The 24,531-nt window shown below is 41.6% G+C and overlaps 1 protein-coding gene across 11 annotated transcripts in view; it reads right to left on the bottom strand.

Moving 5' to 3' along the window:
• Nucleotides 1-1,626: 1,626 nt before the first annotated feature.
• Nucleotides 1,627-24,531, bottom strand: part of LOC117567566 (cell adhesion molecule Dscam2) — a 30,755-nt gene continuing 7,850 nt past the window's right edge. For 2 of the 11 annotated variants that reach the window (XM_034247626.2, XM_052005509.1), the window contains exons 4-21: nt 24,181-24,327; nt 23,934-24,051; nt 21,412-21,860; nt 21,103-21,247; nt 16,659-16,810; nt 14,612-14,884; nt 12,766-13,050; nt 9,419-9,538; nt 9,186-9,359; nt 8,892-9,042; nt 8,551-8,831; nt 8,000-8,488; nt 6,628-7,944; nt 5,742-6,029; nt 5,545-5,667; nt 5,184-5,467; nt 4,598-4,724; nt 2,009-3,303 (exon numbers count right to left, since the gene is read on the bottom strand). In XM_034247626.2, coding sequence (XP_034103517.1) covers nt 2,510-3,303; nt 4,598-4,724; nt 5,184-5,467; nt 5,545-5,667; nt 5,742-6,029; nt 6,628-7,944; nt 8,000-8,488; nt 8,551-8,831; nt 8,892-9,042; nt 9,186-9,359; nt 9,419-9,538; nt 12,766-13,050; nt 14,612-14,884; nt 16,659-16,810; nt 21,103-21,247; nt 21,412-21,860; nt 23,934-24,051; nt 24,181-24,327 — 5,717 coding nt within the window. In that variant the 3' untranslated portion in view covers nt 2,009-2,509. Of the gene's footprint in view, nt 3,304-3,333; nt 3,704-4,597; nt 4,725-5,183; nt 5,468-5,544; nt 5,668-5,741; nt 6,030-6,627; nt 7,945-7,999; nt 8,489-8,550; nt 8,832-8,891; nt 9,043-9,185; nt 9,360-9,418; nt 9,539-12,765; nt 13,051-13,619; nt 13,908-14,611; nt 14,885-16,658; nt 16,811-21,102; nt 21,248-21,411; nt 21,861-23,933; nt 24,052-24,180; nt 24,328-24,531 lie in introns of those variants that run through there. The other 9 variants (XM_052005510.1, XM_034247632.2, XM_034247633.2 and 6 more) reach the window with 9 other exon arrangements.

Below are 24,531 nucleotides of genomic sequence, written 5' to 3'. Positions count from 1 at the left end.
TTGTCTTGGTTTTCCATTTGTTAAAATACAGCTAATTATGATGTGGATTACTCAATACGAACTAATTGTAATTTCTCTTTTGTTAATATTAATTTGTAGTTTGCTGCTCTTAACTTGGCCATTTCTTATGTCTGTATGTGTGTGTGTACGTGTGTGTTTTTATGTGTGTCTCAATATTTGATTACGACTTGCTATTTGATTTCTAGAATTCTCATTTTTTGTTTTTCGTTTTGGTTTTTAAAAACATTTATCTACACGTTGACGAACGACAGTTTATTGTAATGGAAACACTAAATTCTGTGTATGTGTGTGTGTGTGTGTGTGTGAAGATACTACGAGATATCGTGTCATATCATATATGAATACTGATTCGATTCAGCTGGCGATTCATTCGTGTATTCGCTGAATATGCGTTGAATATATCAAATACATTTAGTTAACATTTTCCTCCTCTCATCGTAATGCAATTATTTATCGATTTTGCTTTTATCATTATCATTTTATTGGTATTTTCATCAATGTTGTCAGTCATTTGGTTTTGTTTCATAATGGATATCTTACTGGGATCTATGTACAGAATAACAGCTAAAGGTTTATCATGTTCTGAGTGTATATTTGGATATATCATTATTTGTGTATAGTGTTTGAATATGTACATGAGAGCCAATCTACCTTTTATATTTTTAGACATACATAAATATATATAAATTTGTACACAGCATATGTCTTGAGTTAAATTCCTCGTTTTACAAAATTGGAAAATGCAGTTTTCGGAAACGGAGAAATCGACTCAAATATCAGTATATCAGATATTGAGATATAAACCAAAGGAAATATATACTTGTATATATATAGTATAGTATAGTAGTACTTACAACCTCTGTCTACATACTGTCTACATACATTAAATATGTACGTCGATTAATACACGATTAGTATTCAAATAGTTGTCGAGAGTTAGTTCGAGTTACATTAGTCATAAGTACTTACTTAGCTAGATTAGTACACACGAGTGGATAGTAAGTAGTATTGTAAGTATATGTTATATGCATACGTATAATGTATATACAACATCTTGGAAGTTCGATAACTGACCTGGGTTCTGGATTGCATGCCGTATAACATGCACAAATCGTATTTACTATATATATATATGTACCTATATTTAATATATTTTTAGTATATGTGGTATAAAGGTATGTATATACGGTTATATGAGCTTTAGATTAGTATTTGGATTTTATGTTATTTCATTATATACTTTGACTTTGACTGGGAATGGAGAGTTGTTAAATGAGAAGTGTTGCATTTTCAAGTTTTGTTTTTTTTTTTTTATTTTTGGATGGTTGTGCAAATAATTTTGATATTGATTGTCCGAAAGTTGTTCTTAGTGTGTTGATGGGGAGTTTTGTCAAGCTGTAGTGAAGGCGGATAACGGTGTGGATAACGGATAACGGGCAACGGATAACGGGCAACGGGCAACGGATAACGGTTAACGGATATATAATAGTTCAAGTGTTGGCATTACATAAATCAAGGTACTGCAATAACTACTATAGAACGGCTCAGCTTTATCTTTTCTTGCTTGGTTGGGATTCAATTCACACTTCACTTTTCCTGCCCAACTCGATTCGTAGCACTCTAAATTTAATGTTTGTTGACCTGACCTCATCCCAAGTGCTGATCTTGACTCGATCAGATCTTACCAATGTCTCACACTGATATCGAATAATCCGATTTCTCGCTAAGCAATTTCTGGCCTGGAGCTGGGGAATGTTGTTGTGGGCGTTGTTGTTGCAATGGCTGCTGCTGTTGCGGTTGCGGTGACTTTGAATGTGCTCGCTTATGCGGTGGTTGCTGCTGTTGACGTTGCTGTTGCTGCTGCTGCTGTTGTTGCTGCTGCTGCTGCTGCTGCTGTTGATGCTCCTGCTGCAACTGAGATGTGGTCGAGTTGGGACGCGACCAGAGCGATGAACGCTGTCCCAGCTTCAGCTTTTTGATTGTGTCCACATCGCACTCAACCTCGGCCAGCTCTATGTGCTCGGCATCGCGTTCGCCGTGGTGGAAGGCGGCACCAGCGGTGCACTCGGCCTGCAGCTGCAGCGGATGCAGCGTGCGCAGGATGCCAGCTCTGCATGCGTTTTGTTTTTTTGTTTTGGGAGAGGAAGAGTATCCAGAGTTGGAGTTGTTTTTGATTTACTTTGGTTTGTCTAGCTAGCAACCACACTCAAGCATTTGAGAGTAACAGAGACTTAGTGGTGTTTGTTGTGTTCTTGTTTAATATTGTTGTAGTTGTTGTTGTTGTTGTGGTGATGAGGTGGTGGAGTGGCGGGGTGGTTCAATGGGCACCCTCTGGACCACACACCTCACCGTAGGCCAAGTCTCATGTCTGATCTATGGGATCCATATAGGTGCACGATATCTCGCCGCTATTATAGCCAAAGCTGATGTCAGCAGCAATTGCCTCGCCCTCAATACCGTATTCACTTCCCCCCCCATTGGCCGTATCCTATTTGGGCAGCGGCAAAGTTGGTGCCGTAAAGAACTTGGAGGAGAGCAGAGCCGTCGAGGGGTTCAAGAGAGCGGTGCCAGAGACACCGACACCCGAATGCTGATGGTTGTGATTGTGATTGTGAAGATTGGCTGTGGTGTCATGCTTGTGTGGAATGGGTCGAAACTGTGATGAGGGTGGCATGCAAGTGACGGGCACAACAGATGCTAGGGTACTAACGCCTCCATCCAAGCCCATCAGCTCCTGGCCATTGGTCGCCATCGCCATCGGCTCGAGCTGATGCAGCTTTGGCTGGATCAACAGTGGCTGCTGTTGCTTCAAACTACTGCTGTTGCTATGGGTCTGGTTGGGGTTCTGGTTGAGGTTCTGGCTCTGGCCAGATTTATTACTACTGTTCAACTGTTGCTGTTGTTTGTGAAACTGTTTCTGTTGTTGTGTGCTGATCGATGGCGATTTAACCAATGTGGGTATGTGGCATTGTATGGAGTCTTGTGATTTGAATGTGCTCGAGATCGATTTCAGATTGCCAACGCCAACGCCAGCGCCGTTGCCGTTGCGTGGCGATAGAATTTTGCTCGAGTTAGCTGTACTCGATGTGGTATTTGTATTTGTGTTTGTTGTAATGTTGTTGTTGCTTTTGTTGCTATTGTGATGACGCGGTGTTGTATTGGTGGAAAACTGATATTGCTGATGATGATACCTGGAGCGACCGCGTCGTGGCAATGATTTTTGTTCGGACATTGGTGACAGATCGGAGGATGTGCTTGATTGTGCTCCATGGTAGATGATGCCTGCATATCGTCGCATATACAAAATATTTCATTTGGGTTTGTTTTTTTTAGTTGTTGTTGGAGAGAAAGAAAGAAAGAAAATACGGGCAAATAGAGAATTGACATGTGGAATGGGGGATCAAAAAACACACACACACACACACAAACTTATGTGACTAACTTAGGCTTTAACTACTTAACATTGATATAACAAATTCAATATATATTTTGATTTCTCTTAGTCAGTTCGGTTTACGCTCTTTTGATGCTGGTCGAATCTTTGGTACGTTACTTTTATTTAAGTTCATTAATTTTAGTGCATTTTACTACAAATTGTGCTTAAGTAAGGCGTTGATCTACTACAGATATGTTATTGATATGTTGTGATTTGGAAAATGCTGTATTAGCCTAGAGTCGGAGTCTGCAATATACAAAAATGGCGCAAAAAGAGAGAGAAAGAGCGACCAGATTACTCCATTTGATAGCCCGAGAGCACTACGAACGATTGCGGGGAAACATCTACAAAACTCTTTTTTTTTTTTTGGAAGGATCGCAGTAAGAAGGTCAATCACTAGACGCGATATCAATTCCCTACATTCTAGTTAACTTCATTCTTCAATAATTACTATTAATCAACATTAAAGCCAATCATTGAAAGTATACAAATGAATCATCAGCCAATTGTGAATCAATCCATAATCATATACTCCGTTCCTTATACAACGTTTTAGTAGCCTGCCTTTCATTACACACACATTGCGATCAGACAAAAGAAACAATTTTATGTAGCAAAACGGGCTGCTGATGTCAGGTTTTAATTGGTTTGATTAACAATCGGGCATATTATGTACTCTTTGGTATATTGAATCTATTGAAGAATTAGTATACTAAATATAGTCTTCGATATATTTTTGTGTTTTCTATTACTAATTTGGTATATTTTTATAAGAATTCCGCACTGTTTTGGTTTTATTGAAAATAGTCAGCGGGTATTTTATAGTCGAGCACTTACGACTGAAGCCTTCTTGTTTAAAACAAACTATTGTATATCAATCAATCAATTGGCACTCGTGAATATTTGCACTTATCAAGAGAGATAAGAAATCGTTTGTCAACTAATTCTCATTCAAGTGGCAATCATATAATTATTTTACTGGACAGTTAATCATAGTCAAGCTATCTATTAAATTTCCGTATAGTTGACATTAGCATTCAATAATAGTTATGCTCTTTTGTCTTTTTCATGATTGACCTCCTTAAGCGTCGAATACTCTCATCACATTAAGGGGAAAGATGTCTACGGGTTGCGACTTACTGTGCTTGATTTTGCCCTCGTGCTGATTGGAAGACTCGGTCCGGCTGGAAGTCAGTTGATCCTGATCCGACTCGGACTCCTCGCTCTCCGGTTCGGTTTTGCGTGAGTGGCGACGTCGATTCTTGGACTGGGCGAAGAACAGATCAGAGAACATTAGTTGGCATTGGATGTAGTCAAAGCAAATAATGCGACTAGCGACTACAAAAGCGCTTTGGGATGGCAAACGCTTTCAAATGAAACAGAGGAACAAAACTCATAAGTTTGACGTGTGACACGAGGCAGAGCGCTTCGCTCAATGCTCACGATATACTCATATAATGGCATTGCACATAAGTGAAATTAGTTGGGGTTGAGGAGGAAGGGGGAGCGGTAGAGAGGTGGAAAGTAAGAGACGAGCAGAGAAACAACATAAAAAGCACGTAGTACAAGAGTCTCTAAATACGTAAGTATTTTATGTAGTACACACTAATTGTAGGACATATACGTCCCCCCTTCCCTTGAGCAAGAGCAAGAGAAAGAGAGGGTCGAGGTTGTAGTAGAAAGAGAGAGAGAGAGCTAAATCAAAGAAATGAATAAACAAACGCACGATATTATGAAACGGTGAGGTCTGATAATAATTATGAATTGTCTTTTGTGGACGTTGGTTATGGTGGTGGTAATGATGGGTGGTGGTGGTGGTTGTTGTTGTTGTTGTTGGTTGTTTTAATACCGCAGCTGGTGGTGGCGACGAGCAGCCCTCGGCCAGAGCCCTCTCATGGTACATGAACGAGTGCAGCAGCGTGTTGGCCGGACCGCCGTGATGCGGTTGCGACAAGTTGCCCGCCTCCGACAATTGGAAGGTGGCATATGGCGAAATGTCCTCAGAGGTTTCTAAGGAGTAGAAAACAGAGCCGGAAGCGTTAACTTGAGCTGTACTGATCGAGTGTTCCCATATTTCGACAGCTTACCCGGAATTTTGTCATTGTTCTGCATGGAAACCTTGTGGATGGTGGCATAGTAGCGTTCACGCTGCGCTGCCTCTGAGTTGGCCCGGTTCTCAAGAGATTCCTTTTGTATGTGATTGCTTTGTTCTGATTGAAATTAAGCAAACAAGCAATTAGTCAGCAATTAGTCTCCAATCTGATGTAGAGTTTCGATGACTTACTGTGACGATAGCAAATAATAACCAAGGCAATGGTGCATATCATGCCAGAGACAGCTGCTATAGTCGGTATCAGCAGATTGATGTTGCCATAGAACACGCTTGGACCGCGCTGACCACGCTGCACAATCTCCGGCGGTGGAGGATCTCCATCCTTCGTCAGTGTCACAAAGCTAAACTCTGCCGGCGATACTCCCGCCACATTATGCGCCTCCATGCGTAGCTGATAAAGCGTCGATGATTGCAGATTCGAAATGACAACACGTCTTTGAGGTTTTAAGGCATTAGAAACTGCAAAGGGGAGTTGCAATTAGTTCGTAAAAAATACATTTGTTACGATCAATAAAATAACATTCATAAATGAATGTTTTGTATATAAGAACCTAACTCATTAGGTATTTAAATTTTGAGTAGATATGCTTAAATTCAAAATTTCAGTATAATAATAAGTTAAGATTTAGATGCTGATCTGATTAGCATTCAACGAACCCAGAAATATTTAAAACAAGTTTGAAAACAAAGCTTAAGCTTTGACTGTAAGAGACCCTTCTATTTTTAGTAGTCTACTTATAATGTTGTCTGCTCGAATTTATTTGCAATCAATGAACTTTATTAGAAATTAGAATTTAGAAATTTAAAAACTTTTCCCTAATATTATTGTCTTTTATTTACTTAATTTACAGATTTGAAAATGTCCTGTGCCTGTTACGCACTCTTCAATTCAAGTTAACTTAATAGACCGTTTTTTTCTTTATCGAACTTGAAGAGCCTAAATGCTTTATTTTTCTCTGCTCTCTTTGTAAATGTTCATCATCTTGATTCTGACTTGTTCATTTTGAATTCATAAGCATTTGTTTTCTACTATTCACTAAGTGTAACTGCTACTCACCCAGTATCCACTCCTTGTCGGGATCGTCGGTCACTGCGCGATACTGCAGCACAAAGTACATGAGAGGACAGCCATTGTCCGGCCAGGTGTGAAGTCGAATCAGCACCGAAGTGGAATTCGGAGCCAGTAAGCTACTCGTTGCAGGTAATCCTGGAGCCTGTCCCTGAGTGCGTACATGCAGCATAATGCTGGCAGGTGAGCTGCCCACCTTGTTGTGGGCATTCAAATGGATCTGATAAGTGCTGCCACAGACCAAACCTTTCAGTTCGTGACTAGAAGCATGTCGGGACAGCTGCATCTCATCCGTGTTGCCGGTGGCACGACGATAGAAGAGCGTGTATCCTGTGATGGGTGCGTTGCCAGTGAAGCCGCACTTCCAGTGCATCAGAATGCTGCTCGAGGTGGCGCTGGTCACATACAAAACGGGAGCCGAGGGCGGCACCTGGACGAGCAGCATGTGTGTGAGGCGATCGGTGCCAATGCCGTTGTCCACCTGGCAACTGTAATTCCCACTGTCTGCTAGTTGCAAGCTGGAGATGATCAAATCGCCCGTATCCAGCAGCTGAGAGTTGTGCAATCCACCTTGGCGCAGAGCCACATCCGCCTTGAACCACTCGCGTTTGGGTTTGCCCACCGCTGTGCAGGGCAGCGTGACAGTTGAGCGCCAAGGACGCACCACAGCACCGCCGAATGAAATGATTCTGGCAGGCACGCGATTCGTAGTTATCTGCGAAGCAACGCGCGAACTCTTGCCCTCGCCCACACGGGTCGAGGCCGTCACCCAGAACTGATACTCCATGTGGGGATGCAGATTCTTGGCCTCGTAATACGCCTGCTGCGAGGGCAGACTGCGTTTCTCATTGTTCAGCTCCTCGCGGCCATTCACCACTCTCGTGTACAGACTGTACTTGGTGATGACGCCATTCGGCTCTGTGGGTGGCAGCCAGGAGACGTAAAGCGATTGGGGAGAGCTAACCACTACTTTGATGTCCGACGGTGCCTCGGGCACATCCTCCTCGGTGTGGCAGTAAAGAGGCTTTGAGAGGACGCCATCTCCCATGCGAGTGTGAGCGAGTACTTGGATGCTGTAGTTGGTGTACTTGCGCAGTCCAGTGAGCACTGTGGTCAAAGCTGTGGTCTTGCGGGACTCCACCTCGTCCTTGTTGGGTACAATGTCATCGATGATGGGCTCAAAGATCAGCTTGTAGCCCTGCAGCAAACCATTGGTGTGGTAAATTGGAGGTGGCTGCCACGAAACCTGCAGCGACTGCGAAGTCAACGCAGCACAACGCACATCCTCCGGCGAGCGACTTGGAACTGCAAGGAAAGGTGAGATTAAGGATTGTATAAGGAGAAACGACTGTCTACTTACCATCCTCCATGGTCTGTGCTGCTGTTGGCTCTGAGAGCGGTCCGGGACCCACTTGGTTGAAGGCCTGCACCACGATACTGTAGCGTGCGAATTTCGAGAGTCCGCTTAGCAGCAATTCACCGTTGCCACCCTCGCCATCACCCGAAACGGAGGTGTAGTTGTACGCCGTGTTGCCAGAACTTGCCAGTCTGTAGCCCACATTGTAGCCTTGGATGTCGCCATGGCGCAACTCGGGTAAAGGCGCCACCCAGCTAATAAGCAACTCAGTGGAAGAAAGCGGACGTGCTGAGAGACTCAGCGGTGGACCAGCTGGACGCTGTGGCTCAGTGCGCACTATCAGCTCCTGACTGGGCGCACTGCGTCCAGCATTACCCTCGGCAATCACTCGGAAGGCATAGCGAGTAGCAGGCTTGAGGTTCTCAATGAGCGCATTATAACTAGGCGGATCCTTGACTTCAATGTGCTGCCACTGATCGATGAAGAGTGTGGCTAAAAAGAGAGTAAACAATTTGTAATGAATTTCGTAATTTAAGTGCTTAAAATGTGCTCACCTTCTGCCTCGCGATACTCCACAATGTATTTGGAGACATCGCCTGAGCTCAGCGCTTTAGGTTGCCACTTGAGATTCACAGAGCGACTGCTGATCATGGCTGCCTCGAGCACACTTGGAGGTTGTGGCGGCTCCTGCACTTGCAGCTGCACCAGCTGTTGATCGTTGCCATAGAGATTGGTGGCACGACAGAAGTACGGGCCACTGTCGGTGGCATCCACGGTGCGTATTTGCAGCTCGGCTGAAACGCCGTCGGGAGTTGCGTCCTGCTTCACAGATATTCTAGAGGGAAAATACCAATAATTGTCACTGCTCTTTGACGGAATGATTCGCTGCACTCACTTGTAATTGGTTGATGGATTCAATGTGTTTTTGCCCGAACGCATCCACACAATGTTAATCGGCTTGTCGCCGCTGACGGCGCACTGCAGCAGCGCTGTGTCGCCCTTCTTGACTGTAACCGAGCGTGAAGTGGATGAGAAGTATGGCGAGGCTGCAAACAACATTTTGCGCATTACAATAATTTCTTGCATTTTAATTATCGCCCTCCCAAGAGGCGTCGACATCATCAGCATTGCAATTAAGCAAATTGCCACGTTTCAATCCATTTGACAGCATCGCAACAGAAATACTCACAGTTCACTTTCAGCTGTATGACCTTTCCGATGCCCGTGCCAATGCCATTGTTGGCCTGACACAGATAGAAGCCCTCGCGATCCTCCTTCACGTGTTGCAGCAGCATCGAGCCATTGCCCAGCAGCTTGGTGAAAGGCCGCTCTCGCACCTCTTCGTATTCGCCAGATTTGCTGCCTGTTGAGCGCACCAAATAAATGCTGTGCAAACAATTATTCTCGACTCGTAAATCTTACCCGTTGCCTTCTTCCACACTATGCTGGGCGTGGGCACGCCCTGAGCCTGGCAGTGCAGCATTATGTGACGATTGCGCTCCACATTCGCATCGACGGGCTCCACAATCCAACGTGGTGGCACTATTGAACGTATACGTAATATTTCAAAGTAAGTCAATGTAAACACAGACTCGGTTAGAGCGACAGTAAACTATTGGACAAAAATGATGTAAATGATAAACCTCTAAGACATACAGAAAACTCATGATGTTGAGTAGAGAGAGAGAGAGATACAGAGTAGAGCGAGAGAGAGAGTTGAAAAGTGAAAAATTCTGGCAAAGTAAAAACGGCAAAATATATATTTTGGTGTCTAGTCAAATGATTTCGAGAATAAAGGTAGTAGAAAGGTTAATAGCATATAGAGAAACTTTCAACTAATTTACAATTATGTATTTCATATTTTGCTTAAAAATTCATTGGTATTTGGTTTTTTTTTTCGTTTTGCTTAAAGAAATGTTAACAAAAACTTCTTATGCAACTTAGTCAAAATCAAACAAAAATTGGAATTTGATGCTTTTATAATGGATTTTTAGGCTTTTTTGTGGTTTGAGTAAATCCATTAGATTAATTCATTAGTTGTGATTTTTGTTGTTGTGCAAGGATTTTTATAGTCATATTTAAATTAGTTATTATTATTGATATTTGCCCCACGCTCTGCGCCTCGCTGTTTGCTGTTTTGCTGTTTTGTTGTACAACAAATTTACAAAAAAGATTGCTTCTCGCTTGGCGCATAAATTAATATAACAAAAGCATGCCGAAAGCGTTATTGGAAAATATTTGCATTTAAAATGAAAAACAAAACAGAAACAGAAACAGAACAGAAAAAATGCGCAACATAAAATATACATAAATATTTTATATGCACGATTATATGAGTTTAATGGTTAAGCACGCAGTTGGAAATTAACAAACACATGAAAATGTTAATGTTAAAAGAACAAAGCCCCCAAAGAGGCATTTAATAATTAGTTTTGCAATCCGAATCGCCCCACTGCACAGCAGAAGGCGTTTTGCTATCATAATTTATGAGGCCAATAATTGTTTATTTAGGCATTGCGTTTAATTTCCAGCCTTTTGTTTGTCAGGCAATAATTAATTTGAACAATTAAAAAACGAACACAAAAAAATGTCAAACTGATGATATGCATATAAGAATTGAAATGAACAGCTGCATCTATGAATACAGCAGCATTAATTAAAAAGCATTTGCGGTTTAATGATTTTTTTTTAAATATATGGATTGGTTCTCGTATATGTTGCATATAAAGCGGGTTTCTGGGTATACGACAGCGCGTTGTTGATTAATAGCGACTAGTTGGAAAAAATCTTTGCACACAACAGCAGCCTGGGTAATTGGGCATTAACAAAAATGTGACAAACCAAATTGCGTATACGCCATGTTCCCGAATCTGTTCTCACTTTGCGTTTCGTATTATATATACTTAGTTTAATTTGGCGAAATTGCAGTGAAAACAATTTCGTAATACAAATGCGCTTCAAAGCAAAAGCAAAAGAAAGCAAGAGCAAAGCAAATCATAAGTAAACGAAATTATAAAATATATTTAACAAGCATTAACGCGCATGCAGATGACAGCAAAAAAGGAGGAGGAAGCAATTTATATACAGTTGCAAATGCAGCATGCGAAAAAACGATGCAAAAGCCAAAGCAAATGGGAACTAGAAAATGGTGTAGCAAGCATACTTTGCTGCTTTGCTGCCACAACATGCCACAACGTGCTCAAGTATGTGCTACAATCATTCTCAACTACGAGTACATTAGCAAATACTGCGAAGCTTTATATTTATTGTTGTTGTTAGTAATTTCGGTATTTCATTTCTCGTTTTGGCTCTGCAAAAAATATGTTTATGCACATTCTCAGCTCCACAAAAATGCCACTCACACAAGTGTAGAAAAATAGCAACACATACACACACACTCGCACACACACACACATTGGCAGAGTGTAAGCAATTAGAACCCAAAACCAAATTGAAGCATATGCAGCGCATCTTCTGTGTGGATTATTATGTCTGCATTTTCTTATTTATTTATGTCATTTTATGTTATTATTATTATTATTATTATGATTTGTGTTAATTAAGCACAGCACATTTATAGCTAGGGTTTAGCCATTCAGTTAGTTTTCTTTTAGCTGAGGGGGAGGCGGGCAAACAGCAGCCGTTGTGCGCTAAACTTTGAAGCTGCAAGTCAAAAATTGGCAAAAACAAAAAGGAAAAACAATATGTATATAGATATATGTATTTGCATTATATTCTATGAACAGCAATTGAGATAGCAAATAAAATGGGAGTAAGCGAGTAAGCAAATTAATCTTAAGCCAGCTTATGTTTCCTTATTTATGTTTGAGCAATTGTATAAATTAAAATTACAGCTAATTGGTTATTCTGTGCGCAGTCCAAATTGAAAGCAAGCATTTAGTTTTAGTTTTCGCTCTTCACTTGAGCGTGAATGTTCTTAATCAATTTATTTAATAAGCAAAGAGTGACTGCAAAATTCACGACTGAATAAACAGTGTGAATTGAAGACACTTGAAATTAATTTCACTTGGGAAAACGCACAGCAACACAGTTTCGTATCGTTCTATTTAAAAAGCAGCTTAAATTATATAGGCAACTTATCAGTAAATAACTTATCACTAATACTTAGTAATATGTGTGTATAATTTAGCGATATATATTTGAAGCGTTTAAAAAGCAGTGCGGTTATTAAGGTTACCTGGTGGTGAAACTGTTGTCAAAAAAACCCACAGCGTGCCAAAGCGACTTAAGGGTATAGATAAATAATTTCATTTCAGGTGTTTAAAGCAGGGCAATTTTCGTTTTTCGTTTTTCGTATTTCCTAATTTCATTTGTTTTTTGTTTTATTTATGGTTTTGTTTTTAGTTTGGTTTATATTTCTTTGGTTTGGTTTGTGAGAAAGCGTCAAAATCAAAGCACCATTTTTGCTAAGCAAAGAGTTGCGCAACGTTCAGTTACGACCCAAGAGAGGGGGGCAGGGGACTTGTAAAACAGATTACAAGCATCAAAAGAGAGTTGAGTTTATTAAGAGATACATAAAGTAAAAACTTGAAAAACTGAAAACCATTAAGAAGCGCTTTTTTATCTTCAATACAAGTACAATCAGCGAGAAAGCAAAAAATTAGTTGTATTTGATTTGTTGTTTTGAGGGGGCAATCGTGAAAGAGTTAAGTTAATCGGTTAGTGTTCTATGTATGTGATTAAGTGTAAAAGTGAAGTGATGTCATTATTGGTTTCGATTGCTGTGTATTTGTAACCTGGTACGCTACCTTTGACCTGCAACAGAGCGGTATACTTGATCTCGGCTGCCGGATTCTTGGCCACGCACGTGTATTCGCCAGAATGCGTGGCCGATAGCGAGGGAATGCTCAGCAGCGAGCTATACTGATCGAGCATGGTGACATTGGCACCCAGCAGCTCGGGCAGAGGTTCGCCATCCTTGAGCCAGATGAGCTTCAGTGGCGCATCACCGCGCGAGACACCGCAAACGGTGCGCGTTCGCATTCCCTCGGCCAGGCCATCCTGGAAGGCGAACGGTTCTATGATCGGCGGTACTGCAAATAGGAAGAAAGCATCCAAAGTTTTGGTTAGGCACTGCAATTGAATTGACCAGACTTTTCCTTTGATCTCCTCGTTGAACCATTTTCCCACGCTGAGCTGCTGTTTGCTGTTTGCTGTTTCCTTTGTTTTCAAATTTGAATTATGATATTGTATGTACAACTAAACCTTCGCAGTTTTGTTAAAGGATTTTTGTTAAACTCTACGAAAAATAGTACAAATAGTTTACTTAATAGTACAAACATTCCAAAAGTTAAATGGTGAGTGAGTCAGAAAGGTAACTAAATGCCGTTTTGATAACATAATGTACATAAGGTATACAAGGATATTATTATTGCATTGTTTTGGTATAATACAACAAGACAGATCAAATTCCATTTCTCGTTCATGTCGCGTGTTTTCTTTGTTGTGTTTTTTTTTTTTGGTTTTTTGATTACATTGAACAAAGTGCATACGAAACAAAACGCAACTACTGGTAACTAAATACGATTACTGTAATATATTGAGTATGCTATGTTGTGTATGTCAAATGTGTCTAGTTAGGTATCGCGACTTGTTTCTTTACCATTGACCAAAAGCGCCTGCGAGTTCTCCACCTCCGCCGCCGAGTTTCGCACCACACACGAATAGTTGCCGGTGTGATCGCTGCCCAGATTGTCAATGACCAGAATGCTATTATACTGATCCACCTGCTTCACCGACATGTGTTGTGTGGGATCGATGGGTCGGCTGTCTTTGCGCCAGTTAATGGTCAGCGGGAGGTCGCCTTTGACCACCGAACAGGTGAGGGAGGCGCGATCGCCCATGTTCAGTTGTAGTATCGATGTTTGAAAGGGACTCAGACGCGGCGGCACTGCAAAGTGGGTGTTGTCAACGAATACATGAGTAACAAAAACGCTTACGAGCAAAAAGAAAACCCTTCGTGAACACAATACAAAAAATCGTAGCATACTTTTTGGCGCAACGATTGCGGTATCCGCAGAAAAATCTCGGCAAAAAAAAAGGGTAACAAATTATGAAAATTTAATCAACGTCGCGCTTCATTAACACGCGAATTCATTAAGTAAAATGAGTGAAATACATATATATAAGTATAAGAAGGCAAAAAAAAGATATAATATAAAAGGGTCGCGCTTTCGGTTTTTTCGCTGACTCGCGCCCGAGAAATTCCTGCAAACACTTGCGCTCGCATTTTTTTTTAATTTACAAAACTTTTAAGCTTAGATTATTGCGCATATTTAATTACAGGAAAAGCAAATGCCGAGCACTCAGACACACACACATACACCCCGAAATTAAAAGCACCAACGAAAGCAAAAAACCGAAAGCAAAAGGACGGCAAAGGCAAATGAAAAACTTGAAGCGCCATACGATACAAGGAGTACGAAAGTATGTACTTAGTTTGCTGTTAATAATTAAAATGCAATTTTCACTTGGCTTCATTTTGTTGTCGCTGCACTTGTTGTTGTTGTCGTCTCCTTGACGCCGTCAAATGCTGTGAAGCAAACTGGCCAAATGGCCGAGAGTTGGGACTGCGAACAAAAAATATATACTAACCTATGACCGTCACCTCGCCACTGCGCCGAGCACTGTGACCCTGTTTGTTACGGGCCCAGCACGTGTAGACACCGGAATCCGTATGCTTCTGCACCGGACTGATGGTCAACGAGCCGTCCGGCTGCACACGCTGACGTATATCATCGGGCAGCTCGCGTCCGCCACGCTCCCAGTGTATCTCCTCGATGGGATAGCCGGCCACGGGGCATTTCAGATTCAATGTCTCACCCGAGACCGCGGTCACCTTTGGTATCAGCCGTATGTAGGGCAGACCTGGTAAAGACATCAGAGAAGAAGAGAAGTGGAGTTTGGCCAATGTAAATGTGAGATGCTTAACTGATTCTCCAGCTCACGTTGCTCATTTAATAATGCAGCTAAAATGTAAGGCAAACAAAGCAAGTAAAACAACAAAATAAAATGGTTGGCAAGCCCAACAGCGTCAGCCACAGCTCACAATATAATATGCATATATGCTGGCAGCCAGCTGGTTGCCACTCAACCTCTGCCGCTAAAACACTTTTGCGTTTGCCTTGCTCCCCTGGCGAAATGCGGAAGGAAATAATGCAGCAAATGTCGGTTGACAACAACAGCAATATATAACAACTCCTCTCATAGTCTTTACTACTCGTGTTCTTCTCGTTGGCTGCTTGCTGCTCTTGGTTGCGGATTCCTGCAGAATATGCATAATTTTTGAGCATGTCATACGTGTGCTGTGTTGTATGCTGTGCTGTGCTCTGCTGTCTGCTGTGCTCTTTGGTGTCGCTGCCCGTCTCCGACTTCATCGTCGTGTCTGTCGCATTGTCTGTCGACTTGTGTGTCTGGGGAGGGCAACATTTTTGTAATCATCGTCATTACCAAGTCGCGTAATCAGCGACAATGCAAATGATTCAAGCAAAAACAAAAACGCGGCCTGCCTGATTTAAGCTTAAGCAGCGCTTTTACGTTACTTCTTTTTTGCTGGATACAAATGAAAACTTCGCTTAGCAAACTATGAGGAAGAGTATTAGAAAAATCTCTCAATCAATCCCGGGAAAAATTAATTTTTTCATAAATAAAATGCGCTTGATAGCTTAAAGAGCATAGATTTCGTAAGTCAACTATTGTATTCTGCTTACACAATAAGCAAAGAAAGCTAACGAGAAGAATTAGTGGCTATCTAGAGGCTACTTTCCCAAGTCCTAGAAAAATCTTAAATTTATTCAAAATGTAAATAAAATAATTTGCCAGATTTCGTATGAGAACTGAAGTCAATCCTTTAAAAAAAAAAATTAAAATGAATAAACTAAATTACAATAAATTAATGCGCTTGATCAACTACTGTGTTTACAAGAGTAACTAAGTTTCTTAAAAGTGAAATAAAATCATTCGCTTGATCAATATTGTTTTTCAGAAACTAGATTTCCAACATCAACTATTTTAATCCTCTTATAATATACCAACTTTTTCGAGTAGAGTATATCAGTTCTGCTTTGCTGGTTATTTGTTAACTTTCAGTGCAAACTTTAAGTACAAACACGGCGCGTTTTCTTTTTTATTTTCTGCTGCCTTGCAATGGTGGGTTGTGCTGCGCCTGGCAACGCCATTTTGTTTGCCCGGCGACACAAAAATATTTGATTTCTTGCAAAAACAAGGTAGAAGAGGCGCTCAGCACACACCCGCCTCCGGGGAGCGGAGCTCGTTTTGTGTGAGCCTTGAACAACACTTTTGAGAGCTGCAAAGCAAACTACAGGCAAAGGAAAAGGGAACGATAGCCAAGGACAGACGCAAAGTGTGGTGGAGAAGGTACGAGTGGCAAACATGGCAAACGCGATGTAAAACAAAATCGAGCAAAAGTAGGCAAAAAATCGCATAGTCAAAAAAACAAAAACGAAAAACAAAAAACAAAAAAGAAAGATATAAAAACTGAGAAGAGAGAGTTCTGAAAAACGTTTAAGTGCATGTGTAAAGTAGCTACAGACACTCGCATAGAAATGTCTCTCTCTATGCGTGTGTATGTAAGTCTGTGTGTGTGTGTGTGTGTGTGTGTGTTGGTGAATGTGGCACATACCATAAATATTCAAGCGGGCCGCATGCTCCACTCGACCCGCACGATTCTCGGCTATGCAGGAATACTCTCCGCCATCCTCGACCATGACATGGCTTATGTTAACATGACTAATTACATCTCCATGCACCGTGATGTATTGTCCGATCATAAATCTGTGGCAAAGATGTAAAGAGAGAGAGAGCACACAAAAAAGAAAATATCATGAATTAATATACAAAACATACGCATCGTGTGCGCAATGCGATATACGATATGCATTTTAGAATTGTTTTTTACATACATATTTAAACGCTTCGGCCAGGGGCATTAACGAGCAACTACGAATGTGTCTGTGTGTGTGTGTGTGTGTGTGTGTGTGTGTGTGTGTGTGTGTGTGTGTGTAGTGATGTGTGCAAACACTCAACAAGGCGCATCTCATATGCAGGCTGACCCAAATCCTTTGGCTGTGGGCTTCATTTGTTTTCGACACAACAAGGCAACAACACCACGGCGTATACGTAACATTGCATTATTCAGCCGTAATGAAGGCTGTCAGTTGAGGCCCTGCTTTATGTCTTTATGTCGAGCTGTCAGGCTTAGCATAGTTTTTACGCTGCTTTCAATGTCATGTGCCACGCCCACAAAGTGAAAGCTCAGCCCCACATCAGATACAACGCGCACTTAATGCGCGCGGTCGTAACGCTTTTCTATGGCAAAGAATGGCGAAAAACAAAAGGATTTTACGACCGCTCAAGTTGGCATTAAGTCTGTTCCGTTTGTTTTGTTTCGTTCCGTTTCGTTTTGCTTTGCTTCGCTTCTTATTGGCATCGACATTAATTACAGCAAAACAATGTTACGCATACGCCGCGTAATGTGGCTGAGCGGCTTTGTGGCATCTTATTATTAAGCACAGCTTCTCTGTAAGCGAATCATTAGTTTGCGACCGAGGAGGCATGCTCAACTTTTCAATTGGCATTAGAGCAACAGCAACAGCAGGCAAAGTAATTACAATTTTAATTAAGTTTTGCAACAGCCGCAAATCGCAGTTGTGCTGTGGCTTATGAATGCATTAGTTGCTGCACTTTCCTCTGATTACACTGATTTCCCCAGAAAGTGCGAAAAACTTGGCGACTATCCGACTCCAGACTTCCTTTCATTGCTGTTGCACTTTATGAAGTGGCCCCAAAAAAGCCGCGCGACGCTTGTTAAAACAACAAGTGTAGTTAAATGAAAATGAAGCTGCTCAAAATGGAGTCGCAGACTCAACAGCAACAGCTACAAGCAGACACTCAGCCATGGACATGGCTGCTAACTGCCACACTTGAGCGCATTGAAACAATGCCAGGACAAAATTGTAACAAAGTTGCACACATCCGAGACTCTTGCTCCCGACCATAAACGACAATGCGAAACTTTAAGCACAAGTGTGAATGTGTGTGTGGGTGTGTTCTTATGTGTGTGTGTGGAAATCTATGAGCTGGATCAAGGGGCAGGACTGTGGCATAAAACGCTTTGCTTGCAACAATATAAACCTAATAGTTTGGCGCGGCTTTTGTGTGCAGTTTTAGCTGATTGTTGTGCCAGCCCCCATCTGGGAGTGTGTGTGTGGGAGTGTGGGGGTGTGGCTTGTGGTTGGCTTAATTTCAATAAAAAATTAGACAAAAAAGAAAATAAAAACAAACTTTAGCTACAACTTAAATAAGAGTGTGAACAGCAAAAGTTGCGCCAACAAACTTGCCAAATTATGAATTTCAATTTGTGTGAACTGAAGTTGCTTAGAACTCACACAAATTACAATAGCAAACTAATTCGATTTCGTGGTCATATATTTTTAAGCAACGAAAATGCAACTAATCGCTTAAAGGCCTTAGCTTGGGATTCAGCTATTTCTGAAAGACTTGCGTTAATTATTCTCGCAGGTGAAAGGTAAATCCAAAAGCTTATTAAAATTTCTGCCTGTAGTTTGTGCAACAACTTTACACTTTCCACTTTCCACTTTTCGCTCGCAACTTTCCATTTTGCATTTGCCAGTTTTGCACTCGCACTTAACGCTGAACTTACAACGCTTTATTATTTAAACCAAAATTACACACACTTTGCTGCATATGAGTGTGCGAGTATGTGTGTGTGTGTGTGTGTGTGTGTGTGTTTGGAGTGCTGCAGTTGCAGACATGCCGAAAGAAGGAGAAGGCGGCAGCACTCTCTGAGTGGCAAGTGGCTGCCACAAGCGGAGCCTTGTTGCCACATGCCGCAGACAAACTTTCGCAAATGGCGTAAAATGAGCGTTTGAGTGTTGCGTTACCTCGTGCGCGCAATCATTTAATTTCCGCCCCAAGGCGTCTGCTCCAGCTCCTTTTTGGCTGAGCCTCAGTTTGCCTGACAACCAGACTGTCTGTCTGTCTGTCTGTCTCTGTGACTGCTTTGCTGTTTGCCTGCTTGTCTGGCTGTCTGGGCGTGTGGGTGGCAGCAGAGCTGGCTGCGTGTGTATTAAATAAATACACTTACCAAGTTGATATACCTTTAAACCGAATAATGTAAACCACTTAAAACTCGGCAATAACAACACAGCCGACGTTAGCAACGAAATTTATGCAGCACTGCGGAGGCTCGTCACTGGCTGCTGTTGCTGTCAGGCAAATTAGGTTGCACGACACCACTTGCCACTTTGCTGGTTGCCAGTTGCCTGTTGCCAGTTGTTGCCACTGCAGGATAATGCCCAACGGCATTATGTGTCAAAATTGTGTTGCTCAAATAACTTTTAAATTAAAGCCACAGGCGTTCGTTCACATCTGCAAGCAAAAAACATTTCTGCACTGGCCACATCAAAATACTTGTAATCAATTTGTGCTTGCGGTCAGCCAAAACTCTGCACACCAAACTGCTGGACAATATTGCAGCAGGATGTGAAGAGCATGACAAAAATTCATGAGCAGCTCGTGAAGAGCTTTAAGTTGACAGTCTCAAGAACCATTTTTGCATGCGACAGTTTTTTGGCTGCAGCTTCTGCATAACAAAGCTGAATTGTTACAGATGTTTGTGTTATTTATTAAATATTTCTCTAAAATCTGCAGAGTATTTGAATGGGTATATAAGACGGCATTAGAGTAGAACTTGAGTGGGAAAATATTTGCAATATATTTCTAAACTTTTTCCAAGTAATATTAAATAGAGTTTTAAGTGCTTTAAATATTTATTTATTTGAAATGGGTATGTTGAAAGCGTACTACAAGCGCTTAGTTTGTTATGCAGTGGACAACATATTGCACAAGTTTTAATTAAAATGCAGTGCCAGCTGAATCTGAAGACTTTTGGCTAAAACGTTGCTGCTGTGATTTTTTTATTGGACTGCAAACAGAGCAAAACTAATGGAGAGCCAAAGTCAATGTTAATAAAAATAAAAGAAGAAAAGTGAAGAGAAAGAGAATGAGAAAAAGAAGAGTTGCAGCTATTTTTTAATCAACAACAGAAGTCAACAGTCGCAAAGGGGCAACTTTGACTTGCAAATCATTACAGACGTAACTCAAACAATTAGTGGCAGCTGCCAACAAACTGCAAATGAAGTGCAGACTGTGACAGAGAGAGAGAAGGAGCGAGAGATAGAGCGAAAATCAGAGAGTGAAAAGCAGTAAAAATCAAATGAAATGCCAAACGACGACAATGTCAGAGCAGGCATCATCAAAGCCAAAGCGACGCCAGCAATTGAAAACAGCAGCAGCAGGATCAACAGGGATTGTGGTGGCAAAGAGGTATGGGATGAATGAAAGATAGCCAATCAATCGCTGTGCTGTTGCATTTTATTTGTTTGCAGCAAACAAAAGGCAACAACTATTGGCACACAGCTTGACTGTCAAATGCAAATGTCAATGTCATTAAAGGGCTGGCCACTAAGAATTTAATAAGCTCCCCCAACAACTATTGCCAATTGGCAAAGTTTGCTTGCAGCCAGTTGCCTGCTGGCAGTTGGCAGTTGGCCAAGCTAAAAACGTAATTAAATGCGTGAAACAAATAGAACTCACACACACACAGACACACACACATACACATTGGTACACTTTGCACCAGCCTTAATTAACAAATAGAAAGGCAAAGTCAAAACCTTGGCTCAGACACATCCCTGGATATAGAGAGAGTCTGCAGCGAGTGAATGAACGCTGAAGCAGGCCGAGCCACGACCCGACCGCAATGACTCGACCTGCCCCGCCCACTCGATAGGCCCACCGACAACCGACAGTCGACAGCCGTCGGCAGCCACTTTCTATACGTGCAATGTTTTGAAAACCAAATGCTGAAATAAAAAAAAATAACACATACAACGAGCGCAATAAATGCAGCCTCAGTCGCATTCTTTTCCTCTCTCTTTCTGTGTGTTTTTTTTTTGCTGCAGAACCGCCTGCAGCGTTGCCATTGCCAATGCCCCCCACTGCCCCTCGCTCGAGTCGAGCCGCTTTTCAACAAGTTCAATTACCTTCCGTTTGATGGCAGCGGAAATCCGTCCAATGTCCATGAAATTTGCGGCGTTGGATTGCCGGCTGCGGAGCATTTGAGGCTCACAGCTGGTCCTGGTTGCAGCGTTTGCTCAATGAAGCTATAGAGCAGCACAGGCGGCGCATCTGCGAGTGTGTGAGTGTGTGGGAGAGATGCGATTGCGGATATATATATATATATAGTATGTTGTATAGTGAGTATAAATATTTTAGCTGCAATTACTTTGGCGACTCTCTCGCTCTTTTTTCTGTTTTTGCTACTGCAGCAGCTTTGCGGCATTGCTACTTACCGCCCAGTTGCAGCTCGGCGGTGGCCTGAAATGTATCGCCCTCGGGCCGTCGCACCACACACTGATACATGCCACGATTCTCACGGCTGACACGCGGCACCACCAGCGTATCCTCGATGCGACCGGATGAGGGCAACTGCCTGCCGTCCTTGTACCACAGGATATTCTGCATGCCCACCGGGCTCCCATTGCTGGTCACCACACATCGGAACTCGGCCGTGCCCCCCATGTGCACGCTCAGCACATTCGGTGAGATCTCCACTTGGATGGGCGTGGCCACCGTTAGGCGCAACTCGGCGCTCGCCTCGCCACCCACATTGCTTGCCGTGCACTTGTAGACACCCGAATCCTCGCCGGTCACGGCCTCGATGGCCAATATGGGTCCGAGCAGACGCACACGTGGTCCACTTAAAACGGGCAATGGCCCAGCGCCATTCTGAGTGTACCAGCTATTAAATTGCAATAGAAAGATATAAAGAAAGTCAATTTAAATTTAAAAATAAATAAAATTTTATATAAATATTCAGCTGTTGACACATAGTCTTTCTATATTATACGTTGAAACAAGAGTTGGATAGATAGATAGATATAATGCCTAGATATTGTAGCCTCACATTACCTATACTTAATGTTAAATTAAGAGAAAGACTTATTCTCATTAATTATTCATTCTACTTAAATAATTTCAATGTACATAAATAAAGTTAAAAAGAAAAAAACAATATAGTTGAATACCGCTTATACACAACTTAAACCATAAAACATAATTGTGTATCTTTTTTATTACTTAAAATTTGTTAACTAGTTACTTTTTCAAGTTTCAGACACTTATTAGACTAAGCACTTCATAAGTTAATCTTCGAAAATTTTAAGAACAAGCTTGCAGAATTAGTCTATTAGTTCTAGTTACCTTAAATTAATAAAAATGATTCAAACAATGTGTCTATTTAAGACTATACATAATAAATGAATAAATTAACTTTATAAGTTGATATAAAATTCTTCATTATCATAGAACAAAGTTCTTTTATTTATTATCCTACTTCCATAGATATTAATAAAGATTAAATTACTTCAAGTATTGAACATACTTAAGTTAATATTTGGATGTCTATCAAATCATTAAGAATTAATTATTAAAAAGTCAAAATAATTTTTTATAATTTGTAGATTTAATGTAAACATAATTACGCCTTGACATAACTCAACTTTCTAATTAATCGCTTTGCTCAACTTTTTATAAAACAAAGTTACTTCTGGCTTGTTTTGAAAACTTCAAACTTTTGTGATTTAATTAAGTCTCAATTCCAATATTCTTTATTTCAATTTCACAATTGTTTCTCCTCTGTATATGTATTTCTCATCTAGTCATTTCTCATACATTAAAAACACGTTTCTGCTATTCTGCGCATTTCTTTTTAATTTGCATACTCGGTAAGTTCAAGGTTCTTGCCAGCGTATTTTAACGAGCCTTCAACTACCTTCTCCACATCGCCGTATTGCCTGTTTGTGTCTGTTCAGTATCTGCGCTGCTGTTGTTTAATGTTGCATTAATCCCTATGGCGGGCTCATTTGCCAATGTCTCTCTGCCTGCCTGCTGCTGTCTCCTGTTGCTCAGTCTCTCGCTTGGCTTTATTAATTATGAAATGGCTACAGTATTTTTTTTTGTTCTACTATTCTACGTGCTTTCACTCTCTCCCTCTCGTTCTTCCTCGTTCGGTGGCTGCTGTTTCGCTGCTGAGCAATCTATCCATCTATCCATGTATCCGTCGGCTGTCTGGTTGCGCTCATAGATTCTTTTGTTTCGCGTTTACAGTCTGGCATTGTAGCCCGGATATACACGAGCACACTCGTAAATCCCTCTACTCTGGCTATCTCTTTCAGCGGCAGAAAGTTTTTTTTATTACTTGTCTGCTTATCAAAGCGTAATTATGTGTGCACATATGTAGCCACACCTCCGGAGAGAGATGGCAGCTTAACGACTACACACATCATTACCTATGCTTTTGTCTTTAATTCCTCTGCTCAATGTCCCGCACACTACTCGACAACAATGCTCAGTACACGTACGTTGCTCATACGCAACGTTGGTCGAACGACAAAGTTCTGAGCTGGAAACTTTAAGGTTGACAACGCATGCTGAGTTCATATTTCAATTAGCGTTCCATAGTTTCCAACTCTCTCACTCTCCTTCTCTAGTTCTCGACATATTTTACACAATTAATGGCCAAGTCACAGCGGTCGCCAGTTTATTTATATGCCTTGGCAACTCTAAACGTTCGCTCATATCACACACAGAGTATTCTATGCTATGTGCGTGTTGTAGGTGTTGCTGTGAATGTGAATGTGTGTGCGTTCCAATTAACTCACACAACAGCAAATGCTGTCAACGTCAAAAGTTTCGCCTGTAATGTGTCTATGTGGCTTGGCAGCCCCATCGATTTTATGCACTACACCGTGAGACAGCAGCTCACATCCCTCTCTTTTCTCTTCTCTCCCACTCTCTCGGTATGTGTACTCACCTGTATTCGGGCGAAGGACAACCCTGTGCCACGCACAGAAGCACCGCGCCCTCGTCCTGCGACACCTGTACATGAGACGTGTGCTCCACAACGCTTGGCGAAATGATGCCGCGATGCGCTGTGTGTGAGTTGAGATTGAAGATTGACATTGGTTAGTTTCCTCGAGACACGGCAGTAAAATGGAATGCACACATAACTCGAGTCTGAGTGTGAGTGTATGTGTAGCTGCTATGATTGAGTTACTCACAATTAATACGCAATCGTGTGGGCGAGCTGACAACAACCTGACGGGTCAAACGATGCATGCTGCGACAGCGAAAGGATTGCGATTCGTCGCTTTCCTGCAGATTATGGATTAGCAGCTCTCCGGTTGGCAGCAAATGGAATTTGCCATCTGTGAATGAAGCAAAAATCATTACTTGTCGTTTATCAAACTTTCATAAAAGCTAAAACGAATTCAACACGAGCAAAGCTGTCTGCAACACTTGATTTTTCACACAAATTTTAGTAATCAAATTTTTAATCAAAACTGTTAAAAAGGAATCCTCAAGAATTTAAAAAACTTTAAGAGATTTTGTTATTTATGTTGTTGAAGAGA

The sequence above is a fragment of the Drosophila albomicans genome, chromosome 3 (assembly GCF_009650485.2).
Source record: "Drosophila albomicans strain 15112-1751.03 chromosome 3, ASM965048v2, whole genome shotgun sequence".
NCBI lineage: Eukaryota > Metazoa > Arthropoda > Insecta > Diptera > Drosophilidae > Drosophila > Drosophila albomicans.
The sequence above is the reverse complement of the archived record's forward strand: the minus strand, read 5'-3'. Positions and strand labels throughout refer to the sequence as shown.